The sequence below is a fragment of the Setaria italica genome, chromosome VII (genome assembly GCF_000263155.2).
Source record: "Setaria italica strain Yugu1 chromosome VII, Setaria_italica_v2.0, whole genome shotgun sequence".
Lineage (NCBI taxonomy): Eukaryota > Viridiplantae > Streptophyta > Magnoliopsida > Poales > Poaceae > Setaria > Setaria italica.
In genome coordinates, this window is record NC_028456.1 from 16558037 (window position 1) to 16570659 (window position 12623).

Here is a 12623-nt window from a genome sequence, read left to right on the forward strand (position 1 = left end):
AAAAGAGAAGAAGATACGGTCAGTCCTAATCTAATCGATGCAGAGGATAAGGCATGGGCATACCTGTCCATTCACTAGGGATATAAAATAAAAAGAGTGAAATAGAGAAAAGGTTGAAATCCCCCGAATTGAAAGAATTCGCATGCTCAATGTCATATTTTAAAAAGCTTGCGAAACGAGGGTTATAAACAGTAAAGCTTGATCTCTCCACAAATACACGGCGACGGCATTGTTCCTGCAGCGCCGCCATGGCGCTCGCCGCGGCCGCGCGGAGAAGCCTTGCCTCCCGCCACTCCAGCCGCCTCCACGCCGGACTACCCCACCTCCTCGCCGAGCACTGCTCCGGCGACGCCACAACCACCCCATCCCCCCTTCATCCCCCGCAGCCCCTGTTCCGGTCACCCCACTTCCCGCTCCCCCAATCATCCAGAACAGCGGCCCAAACCCTATCCCTCTTCCCATTTGGCGTCCACCTCGCTGGCGCTGGTCCATCTCGCTGCGGTTTCTCCTCGTTGCCTCCCCATCGAGTGGCGGACGCGGGCGCCGTCCTCACCGGCGCCGCGGCGGCGCCCGCGGCCCCGGCGAGCCTTCCCAGCGAGGTGGCGTGGATTACGGAGGATTCTTCGCTATCCGTCGTGGCGGTGCAGCACCTCATCGACGCTGTCCACTCCTTCACCGGGCTCAACTGGTTAGGGTTTAGTTAGGGGTTTGCGGATTTTGTGTCCTTGCGACCTTAATTATTGTTGGAATTTTTATCACCTTCTCCATTGGTGGCCTCTTTGAACCGTAGGTGGCTTTCCATTGCTGTCTCCACGGTGCTGCTACGATCTATGTTGCTCACATTGTTACTCAGCGCCAGAAAACAAATTCGTGTAAGGTTTTATTTAGGAATGTTACCTCTCTTTGTTTTCCTACTTTGGAATTGTTAGAACAAACACATGTTGACATATATACTAATATTTAGAATTCTAGGTAAGCAGGATTGCATACCCACAATTTAACATTCACCTTCAAGTTCAGAATTGTATGATTTGTTCATGATAATGAAATCACATCCTGATCAGTTCTTTTATGGACTTAAAAGAATCTTTCATCTAACAGATGCAAACTGATGTAATATCCATTAGTAATATGTGGTTTAAGCAGTGATGATTCACAAATTAAAACTTCTTATCCACATAGTAGCATGTATGCAGTATCCACTAGTAAATGTGTGCTAGGCAGATTTAAGTGTATGAAGTCACTGGCTATCTCAAAGCCTTTTTCGGAGTTTAGAATGTGGAAATTTTGCCAGGTTCACATCTGATGTCAATTGTTTTAAATGATGCCCCTGCATCCCAAATAAGTCCTAAAACTTTACAACAGTAACTGAGATAAGTTCTAGTTTTAATATGTTATGAGGAACTTGACAGTATTAAGCATTGTTTTCTTTCACTTTTGAGCTTAAATAGGTGGCACATCAGGAATCCTCTGCAGTTGCAACGCTGCTGAAAAGTGTATGTATCATGATACTATTCATGCTTGCTGTAGTTAGAAATATTTAATGCATTAGCTTGCTTGCTACCCCTATTTCAAATTATAATATTTACATTTTATTGCCAAATAACTTGACTGCACAAGATCTTCCTGCAGGCTAAGGATGAGAAATCAGAACACGAAGCTGTAGACAGAGCACGTTCTTTCTTAAAAAGGTATGAACTTATTTTAAGATGCTTATTGTCTCTTGCTGGATGAAAGGAAGCGTCTAGTGTTCAATGTTAACATGAAACTGTGAAAGAGAGTTTTTTTTATTGCCTAGCTTTTTCTTTCTTGTGTTCAATCATGACTTTGGACTATTGACGTATACTTAGGGTGTGTTTGGTTGAATGCACCACATGATGCGTGTATGGATGATCCTGGATGATATGGTTCAACCAATTTGCTTGAATCATATGATTCACCATTCTTTGTAGATAGCTATACCAAGTGGGATGGCATCTTCTTGGATGAGTTGGTACGGTTCAACCAATCAAACAAAAGACAACTATCTATCTTGAACCATTTCATACATGAACCAAATGATACATGCAACCAAACACACCCTTAATGTCTCTATTTAAGACATGATCATGTGGTAGGAATGTTAGATTACCTTATCTGATGCCACAGTCGATTTTGATTGAATGAGATGAAATGCTTTTGGTTAGAGTATAAGTTTCATAATAGGACATCACAAACATTTATGTTATGGATGTTGGGGATGTTACTCCTCTGAACATGGAAAAGAGAGGAGGGAGGGTAGAAGGGTAGAAATAGGAGAGATAAAGGCACAAAACATGAGAGCAAGTGAGGAGAGCTCAAGTGAGTCCCCTCCTCATAACCCCTTAGGTCCTTTATATAGAGGATGGAGGAAGGTAGCAATTTGCCCCCAAGCCCCTAGTGGGTACATCAATTACAAGTAGGCCCTTGATCCTTTACATGAGGCCCATTTCCTTCATGGGCTGGGCCATTCCCCCCAACAATGGATTATCCATGTCAAAAGTTAACGCTTTATGAACTCTATTATTTGCGTTATGCATTGACGAGTGACATAAAGGAAAATCAGACTTAAGCACGTTGTGTGGTGGCATGTAATAGATTTGATTCTTTAATTTGTGCTTCAGTTCATTGTTAATAGTGGATTTGTTCTTCAAAAAGTTCTTTATCTACGTGTTATACTGTTATGTGCTAGAAGTAGATGTGTGAGCTGTTCTTGCCTGCTTTGACACACTTGTTTCTATGACTGCCAGACTCAGACCACAGGCAGAGACAATGACTGTCTCGCACTTGCTTATCCATGTTTTCTAAAAAAGTAATCTTTATACATAGCTTAGATATGTCCATAAAAGCGTAGTTTGCTAGCACTATTTGTGTACTTGCATTTGCAATTCCAAACAGGAAAAGGTTCTTACAGTTGTGCTGTCTATATTTTGTACCTCCTTCAGCCCGTCGGGTCACTTTTCGCTGCTAATTTAAGAAGATTGATTTCCTTGTTTATATTGTATTGCTGTGAAAGTATAGTTTGTAAGCGTTACGCACGGTTGTGATGATGTGCACAGTTATAGATGTTAATATGCTATATGTCCACTAGTTCCATTGTTCTGATTATTAACTTCTCTACTTGGCCTTAATAATCCCATGTTGCTGGTCCCAACCTTTATGCTTTGTTATCTCATAGTCACGGAGACAGCTGTTGCTCCTGATTTCTTTAGGGAGCTTGCATGGGTTTCTCTAACAAACATCAAAATGCTTGCCTTTGTTCACACAGTTTGGGTCCTCTGGTGTTTATTTCGATTTTGAGACCATATACTTTTATGGCTCTTTACTTCGCTGTAAGTTGACCCCTTATGTCGGAACATCTGTTAACTAATCTTTGATGCACATGTTTTACCATCACCACCAACTTCATTGTTTCTTTCTCACAGACGTTTCATTCTTCTATATTGCTTCTAGATATCAAACATGGTTCAGAAACTCCCATCTTTAAAAGAGGGCGGTGCATTCTGGTTTACTGATCTCACGACTCCTGATGCCCTATACATCTTTCCAGCTATGGTATCACTATCCCTCTTGCTTAGATTGGAGGTATGCTCAGTAGTTGATCTGATTGATACGTATGTTCCCTCTTGTGCTATAAAATTTAAGGTTAGGTTGATAAATGCTTTGAATATTTGCTCTGTTAATTTTCTTTAGATTGCCAATTGAGCCTCTTGTAATGCCATGTGGAAAGATCATTATACGTGTTTGTTGTTTTCACCATTAATATCCTATCTCAATTTGATTATTATTCTGTCATGTGAAGTTCAAATTTTTAATTTGCAAATGGCTCCATTAGATTGTCTCTCTTGCAAATATTAACCTGAAGATTCATGGTACATGTCACTGCCTGGAATACCACTTGACCAAAGCAAGTTCTGGGCGTATACTTCCACCTGTGAATCCTGCATGCAGTTTTTTCTCTTTCTATTTTGTGTGTTTGCTTACGTGAATTCTATTTGTAAATGAATATGGTCTTTCCATTTTCCGTCAATGATGTGCTGCTTCTGTAAGACTGATGCTATATATTTTAGATATATTCTTTTAATGCAAAGTGGTCATGTATTAATCTTTCTTTATCAATTCAAGAATTATATGTGACCACACACTCACATCCTACAATAATGAGTCATGATCTGTTATTGAATAATGGTTATGTGCAAATAGTAGCAGGTTTTTTTACCATTTTTTTACAATGCGCCTATTCCTCTACAGTTGCTTTATTAATTTATTTGTTCTCATGAATCTATTATTAATCAACTGACCTATGGAGTCTGAGGAACATTTGAACCCATCATTGTTAGCGTTTCCTTCTGTCCTCTTGTACACCTTCAGTCCTAACTTTAAACTGTTAACTAAAAATACTTTTTGGTGTTGCAGTTCAGTCTACATTATACAAAGAGAGAAAGATCTCTTAGGACGGATATTGTGAGAATATTATTAGTGTTAACTTTCCCGTTTGCAGCAAGCTTTCCAAAGGTAAATGTATTGTATAATAGTATTTGGTCATGCTTGAACCTTTCCTTAATAGTTATATCATGTTTTGTGAGCTATGCCAGTAATTCATGATGCCATCAGACAAGAGAATTTCTGTGGTGGAACATTTTGATCTGAGCACTATTAAACTATGTAGTGGATCCATGTTTCTGTTTGCTGCATGTTTCTAGTTCAGTGATGCCTGGGGTGATGGTTGCCTTTGAAATAAAAGACACTGGATATAAGAGCATAGTTTACTTTTGAAAATATTAGAAAATTCACTAAAGAGTTGCTTGTTTTGATATAGGCTGTTAAAGAAAAATTCTCTTTGATAATAATGGCACTGCAAAGAGGTCATTTTTAAATATTCAATTATGGGCCAAGTTTGTAAGTAGTTGCTGTATCCCCTGTCTTTTTTGACAGTACGGGCCGGGCCGGGCTGGCAAAAAGCCTGGTTTCTATCGGGTCTATCGGGCCAACAAAATCGGGCCCATTTCAGGTCGAGCTCTGGCTCGGGCCGAGCCACCCATCAATGTTCAGGGTAAATATAATTAATTTTATTGTTTGGGCGGGCTTGGATGGGCCTGATTTTTTTGGGCTTAAAAAATCTGCTCTACACCCGGCCCTAAATGAGTATCGGGCCACCCTTAGCCCGTCGGGCTCGGGCTGGGCTGGGCCTGGCTCTTTTGCTCAGGTCTAGTATGCTTCAAAGAGCATGCATAGGTGAGAAAAAATGCTGAAAGAAACCAAGAATGGTCTGGCCCCATAGTGGCATATTTAAAACTATTGCAATTTAGCAGCGGCTCACAGAGGGACTTTACGAATGTAGATGTGAAAATTAGCAACTCTGGAGTGGCATATATCTTATCTTTATTTTGTTTTGAGATACATTCCTGTTTCCTAATTCAAATCGTATTATTGAGCACATGCAATGCACCAGGGAATCTTAATCTGTTGTGAGGTAGGTCGTCAAGAAATTTTAATTCAAATTCTTTTATATCTTTGATAGACATGGTTTTGCTGTTTATGTAACCTAATTTAGTAACGTAAGCTTTTGGTTATGCTATTGGATAAGGTTATTGATGAAACCCACCACTGCTTCATCAAAAACTACAGTTCCATGTAGCTGTTAAGATTTGACTTGTTAGCAGCTAGTCCATTTGTTTGTCCACCGATTGTACAGTATGGTCCATTACTTTTTTTGGACATCAAGGCTATGTGTAGCAACTATTTCTCTCATGGTAAACTGATATAAATATTTAGACACATAAGTGTTACAAACTTAAAATGCTTCTCACTCCATTACATTCTTCCTAGCTTTCAAATGTTTGATCATTGAAATGCTTTTTCAATTTTTCTCCTGCCCAGGCAATTTGTTGCTACTTTGTCACTTGGAACTTTGCATCTCTTGCACAAACGATAGGTGATTCCTGTCATTGTCTATTATACCTTACAAATGGTTTGGTTTTATGTCCATTGCACTTAGTACATACACTTGTGTTATTTTCAGTTCTTCACCAGCCAGCTGTGAAGAAACTACTATTTAGCAAGCTCAATAACCCAACATGCTCCTCCTCTGATGGACCAACAGGCCCAACTGCTGAAGATTCTGCACATCCAGTCGATGAGAATGAAGAACCTCTTCCCCCGGAGGGAAGAGAAGCTTCTGATTCTAGCATCGACCAGGTCAAGGATAAGTCTGATAAGGAATCGGAAAAGGACAGTTAAATGTGGATGCTATCCTTATCGCTCAATTCTGTAGAGTAACCACTAAACAGCAGCGCACATGTGGCCTGCCATAGCTGCAATGTTGTATTCAATTCAGGATTAGAATGGGCACTATACAACATTTACAACTTCCCTTTTTTTTGAAGTGACTAGTGAGGGGCTTCGCAGTTAACATTGGATCATTGAGATCTTTTGACCCAGTGATGGCTTAAAAATGCAGCCAGGTCGAGTTCAATCTTGTGCAAGTATATCTGATTTGATGTTCTTAGTACGTGCATATTTTGTAACCTAATTGTTGTACCTAAGTGCTTGGCTCAAATGCAAGTTAATTGTTTCCTTCATGCTTGGGCATGTACATGGTAACTTAGAAATATCAGTATGTATACATGTGTACACCTTTATAGTTTCTTTTTTGCTTTCTTTTAGTATTTGTGGATATTTTAATTCGTATCCAAACTTGTTTTAAATATGGACACAAAATTGAATACTGCTATATCTGATTCATACCTGTTCCTACTCTTGGCGTTGTGAATCAATTTCACGCGGGTTGGAAGCGTGTATGGTGTGTGAAACAAAACCCACCAAAAATGAACATTGCAGCCAATCCAAACCGAGGTAACCGATTTTCTGTCTTTTTTGTTGTTTGGTTCAATTCCTGTTTTCCCAATGTTCAGTGTGCGACTGCTGGATGTACAGGTTTTGGTGTTGGAGAAGTATCCTGCCAATCTAATTTCTCCGTCTTTGCATTCTCAACCGAGTCTTTGGCATTGCTGATGTCAGTTTTGTCATAATGTTCTGTTTCTTGAAACTTGAGCATTTTTTTATTTCTTTGCCCACTTTTTGTTTCAAGAATTGATTACATTGTAGAATAGTAGTGGACAGATAAATCAGTTAAAACAAACAAAAACAAATGGACGTGCTGTAGTCACTTAAGTTTGCAAAGACTACCATCGAGGGACCTATGCATCTTTCTAGAAAATAGTTTGCATAGAGTCATAGACATCATAAAACCCAATAGCTCACTTGTCCCATACTGCAGCTCACCAACACTTGACCGCAACATTTATGTTCATACCCCATTACCCCTGCTTTTGAAGTGCAATTGTGATTTTACCCTCATTTTCTCAGCTTACTGGTTTTGCCTTCAAATATTCACAAGTCAATGCAATTTTGCCGCTAGTCAATGGTCAAAACAAGGGCAAATACGTAAAGACCAAGGGCAAAATCACCATAGGGATGTAGGGTGACCAAATGTGTGGTGCCCGATAGGATGTCTCCTATGGAAATGGCATCTTTGCCGTGAGTGTGATTCCATGCATTAGATATGTCGTCAAGGATTTTCGGATTTTGTAGTGGTGCTTGTTTTGCTGCGTTTTGGAGTTGGATTTTGCTGCTTATCCAGGGATTCTGTTGAGATTTTCTGTGGCTTTGTAACAGGGTCAAGTTGTAACTTAGGATCAATGGTTAAGAGTCTTTATTATTGTAGTTGGTGCATTAAAATAAATAAATAAAATGAAATCTATTGCAAGGAAGCAATAGGCAATAGGCAGCGAGAATGGTTGGATCATTAGCTAAAGGAGGTGAGAATCTACTCTGATCTGCGTAATAAATAAAAATGTTATATATTAAAATGAAATATACTCAAAGAGTATTATTCCCTCTATCCCAAAATACTATTTGTTTTAGCTTTTCTAGATACATAACTTTTGCTATGTATCTATAATATATATATATATATATATATATATATATTTATATTTAGGTGCATATTAAAAAAGTCAAAACGAATAGTAATTTGGGACGGAGGGAGTATAACCCAATTCAGCTGTATTTCTGCCAATTTCGGTTATAATGGTGGTTTCCTGGATGGTACTTGCTGACTATGAACTATGGAGATAGGTTACAACATGTGTTGCTTCGAAGATGAATAATAGAACCAGTTGATTTCCTAAAAGAAGAGATAAAATATTTGAATGCACCTTGGAAAGTACTCCCTCCATCCTAAAATAAACACACATCTCGCTTCTCGAGGAGTGAAACGTTTTTAAGTTTGACTAAGAATATAGAAAATGGTATCAATATTTGTATCTCCAAATAAATTTATTAGGAAAGTATACTCAATGCTCAATCTAATGATACTTATTATGCATCATAAATAATAGTACATTTTTGTATAAATTTTGATCAAACTTAAAAAGTTTGACTTATCGAGAAGTGAAATATGCGTTTATTTTGGGACGGAGGGAGTATACCATGATAATAATGCACCATTTTGATTTTTGACACTGGAGTTAGCATTGCCCAATGCAATAGTACGTTGGGCTCTGTGCTACCATTTTTTAATTAAATATGTAGGAGAACTGCTTGCTACTGTGTTTAAGTAGGATCAAATCCAAAATCTTCTACTTTCTTTGGCTTCCATTTTTTTGTCCTTAGTTTATGATTTGTGCTAATTTGTTTGGACTTAGCTAGGGTTACCATGAACCCTGGGAAACCTAATATAGATTATTGCTTTAGTTGTTTTGCAAATAATTTGTTTAATTAAAATGTCTTAGCATATAACCATCATGAGATGGTAAGGCATCATAGTCGAGTCAATTTTGTTGTGATTTGAAATTTAGTGCAATTCTATTGGGTTTTACTCGTAGTGGAACTTGGTTACATCTGATGTATTGGGTAAGAGCTGAGAAGTTGAGAAAATCGCATTGAACATTTCAACCGAATTGAGGATTACACCATGGTGCTTTTGAATGTGTAAAGCTGTAAAAGCGTACCATCTTTCAGTAGTTGGTGAATTAATATCTTAGTTACTGAATTGCGACAGCAGCTTTTCATGGAGGGTATTAAAGCAAGCCAGTCAGATGATGCTTTGCATTCAGAAGTGTTCTTGAAAACAAATTCGCAGCATGCATACTTTGATGGATTTTTACATGGAAAGAATTGCAGTGTCCGCCTAGACCAGGTTGCGGCACATTCATACTGAGAATTCTAGCTGGAGAGGTGAATATTTTCCTTATTAATTTCCAGCTAAGAGTTTTGTCAGAGCGGGAAGGAGACTGTCAGAGGATGTAATGGAGGAATCTATTTCATTGGGAAATTCTCAAAGAAAGGTTGCTGGTATGCGTGGAGAAGCTCCAAAGTTCAGGCAGTCAATGGATGAAACACACTAGCTAAGGTTGGAAATCGAGTTGGGAAACCACGACAACACTATTAGTATATGAAACAGATTATCATCTCAGATGTTCTCTGTATGTACATATATATACTCCCGACGGAGGGACTTGAATAGTGCACTTATCTTGCATTTTGTAGTAGTGCATTTATTCCTGCATGCACGCGTTTTGACCAAATCTGGTTTTCTAGTTTATCTTGCCTGCGTATTGTTTATTTATACCCTGGGAGACCCGGGCTTTGACATTAGCTTCCATTCAGGTGTTTCGAGGCACTAACTTCCTACCGCATCCCATTGGGTACCCCACCGCGCACACCACAACAATTTTGAATCGTTCCGACCTCAGAGTTTTAGAAGAGGTAATTTCGTAAACTCAGAGTTTATTTATTCTCCAACCCAAAGTTTTGCGTAATCAAATGACTATTTATTCATAACATTCTAGAGTTCTTTTGTATATGACGTTTAAGAGAATTTGGGGTAGTTGAGAGAATATGCTCGTATATAGGTTTCTCTGAATTTCATCTGTGTCGTAGAGGTCGAATATTTATGATGATAAGAAGAGTAGATGTTTCATTCATAGCCATGGATATAAAATTCTTCGATCAATAAAGAATTCCCTTATTGTCTTGTATCATCTGCCTTAATCATTTCCCAAATTTTTTTCACCTTTTTTAGGAAACCAATTCCCAGTTAGGATGGAAGAAATGCATGTGCGTAAAGACCCTTCCAACCATGGAATTTGAATAGGCGCTATCTAAAGTAGAGTATACAAAATTTCTTTGTCAGTCAAGAATTTGGAAAGCTTACTGGTCATCTCTCTTCTGTGATATTTTGTTTGACCATGTCAAGCAGAGGCATAGGGTTTGCCTCTCTCATCGCAGCTGTTGAGTTTTTGCAAAAGGAATATTTTGTTTGTTGGAAAAATAAAACTTATTGCTAGATCCCCTCTCTCCATCTCCCTCGTACCTTACATGCAATGCCCTATCTTCCTTAGTTATTTCTATTTTTTTCGTTGCTTGCAAACTGATCACATTGCTGGGATCCTTGAAATGCTAGTTTGTATGTGAAGGGTTTTTTTTCTTTCCGTATGTGAAGCATTTGTTTTATGATATCAAACTAGCATGCTGGGATTCTAGGTCAACGAGCCAAGGAGAAATGTTTGAACGACCACATTGCTTTACTGTTGTTACCGATCACCATCTTTTTTTCCTAGAACAACAGATATTGGCTTATGCAGCCTACCGGCTTCCAAATCAGGCGGCAGTCCGAGACTAGTGCTTCTCCATAAACAAAAAAGTTCCTCTCCACTGAATACTTTAGGGTGTCTCTCTCTGATCAGCACCACAGTGTTCCAGGCGCCATGGGACAGTAGCTCCACCTTGCCACTTTCATCGCAAAACAGACCACCCAATCCTTCATCTTCGAATCCGGCCTCCACCTCAATTTTTTTCATACGATCTTTTGAAAAACTTCATGACATTTTGAACCATCTGATACCACATTATGAAATTTTTTCAGGTGTAGCACATGTGACATGAAAGAAAGATAAATGTTATATGAATGGTGATCCGATCCTACTATATATTTCATACTTAACCCAATCACACCGAACCTTGAAATTGAGCATTTTATACTTCTTGAATAGTTTTGCATGTATAAAGTGTATAAATAGATCTATACTACTTATTTTTGCAATATTGCTTATTCTCATTGCTACTTTTACTTTTTTTTATCAGAATATTATGGAGAACGAGGGGCAGATGAACAACAATGGACAAGGCATTGGCCTCAACAGTGGAAACGAGACAGCCCCCCTACACCGGATCAACCAGCATGAATATGATATCAATGCTCCCAAGGGAGCCGAGGACCATTTGAACACTGATCGGGATGAGGATGACGAGGAACAATCATCCGAGCATCAGAAATGCTTCACTGCAGAGCAGATACAAGAGCTTGAATTGTAACGCAGACAAGTACCCACACCATAGACATTGAATCATCCTGCATTTTTTTCTATGAGCTTAGCTCTCTCCTATTGCTATGCAGTTGGTTTCAAGAATGTGCCCTCCCGGATGATGAGATGAATCAGGATCTTGCCACCAAGGTTGGGTTAGAGGCAAGGCACGTCAAGGCCTGGTTCCAAAATCGACGTTCTCAGATGAAGGTATAATTCTAATAAGTTCCTAATTATAGTAGTACAATCTTTTTTTCATTAATTGACATTATTCACAAACTAATAAAGCTAAGAATATACATGCTCCAAATGAAAAGTAATGACCGTTATCAATTCCTTCATTGAAACATACAGAAGAAGGCAGTTGGAGGTGAGAACAAGTACATTCAGCAACAAAATGATAAGCTGCTTGCTGAGAACAAGAAACTCAAGCAACAATTGCAACCACAATCATGCGGCAGATGTGGTGACCCAACAAACGAGAAATGGCGCCTGCTCATTGAAAATGCAAGGCTCAATCACACGTACCTGTGTGCCCAAGAAAACCTGATTAAGCTCGTCCACAACGCAAACCTTTCTCCCTCTGAGACAATGGAGCATCTGGCATCAGCTTCCCTAAACCTGGTGCCATTCGCCTACAATGGGAGAACTGACCAAGCCGTACTTCTCTCATAGTCCCAACGTGCCATGAAAGAGTTTTTGATGTTAGCAGTCAAGGGTGAGCCGATGTGGCTGCCTACAATGAATGGCGAGATTCTAAATGAACAGGAGTATAAACGCCATATGTTCCCAGGACTACTTGGGCCCTGTCCCCAGGGGTTTGTCATGGAGGCCACCAAGGAGGCTAACATTGTCAGGGCACGCGCCTCCGGCATTGTCAACATCCTGACGTGGTAAGATGCACCTATCTACCAATACATCGGAGCAATGCCCACCTAGCATTTTTATAATGTTTATGCCTCTTGTTTTCTCAGTCACACTGGACCTTGATGTTCCCTGGTATCATAGAAGGTGTAAGGGCTAGCAAGGTCCTCTCGAGTGGCACTTCAACTTCGCGTGACGGGCTAATTCAGGAGGTGAGGTCATGCAACGTTCTTCTATTTAGACTTGACAATATCTTAGATTATTGATGGGCTTGACTAATTTTATGGAGCTCCTGCAGAGTGAAATCTTTGAGGATAACAAGGCAGATTAAGAACATGTGGGCTGTGGTGGACCTGTCCATCGATGGAATGC

The 12623-nt window shown here is 39.4% G+C and overlaps 1 protein-coding gene across 4 annotated transcripts; it reads left to right on the forward strand.

Moving 5' to 3' along the window:
• Positions 1-209: 209 nt before the first annotated feature.
• Positions 210-6599, forward strand: LOC101777781 (mitochondrial inner membrane protein OXA1-like). Of its 4 annotated transcripts, none has more exons than XM_004975285.3 (9): positions 210-688; positions 791-872; positions 1452-1496; positions 1633-1691; positions 3287-3350; positions 3472-3603; positions 4435-4533; positions 5899-5953; positions 6041-6599. In XM_004975285.3, the coding sequence occupies exons 1-9, from the start codon at positions 249-251 to the stop codon at positions 6256-6258; spliced, it is 1194 nt and encodes a 397-aa protein (XP_004975342.3). In that variant the 5' UTR covers positions 210-248; the 3' UTR covers positions 6259-6599. The 4 variants fall into 4 exon arrangements, with proteins under 4 accessions (XP_004975342.3, XP_022683835.1, XP_022683836.1 ...); XM_022828100.1 differs by having other exon boundaries at positions 6122-6599; XM_022828101.1 differs by lacking the exon at positions 5899-5953 and having other exon boundaries at positions 6122-6599.
• Positions 6600-12623: the final 6024 nt, after the last annotated feature.

What these genes read in the sequence shown, in the direction of transcription:
- LOC101777781 (XM_004975285.3), top strand. Translation starts at nt 249, where the DNA reads ATGGCGCTCGCCGCGGCCGCGCGGAGAAGCCTTGCCTCCCGCCACTCC. An exon ending in GCGCCAGAAAACAAATTCGT is followed by an intron (nt 873 to 1,451) that starts GTAAGGTTTTAT and finishes GAGCTTAAATAG; the next exon opens with GTGGCACATCAGGAATCCTC. An exon ending in TTGCAACGCTGCTGAAAAGT is followed by an intron (nt 1,497 to 1,632) that starts GTATGTATCATG and finishes ATCTTCCTGCAG; the next exon opens with GCTAAGGATGAGAAATCAGA.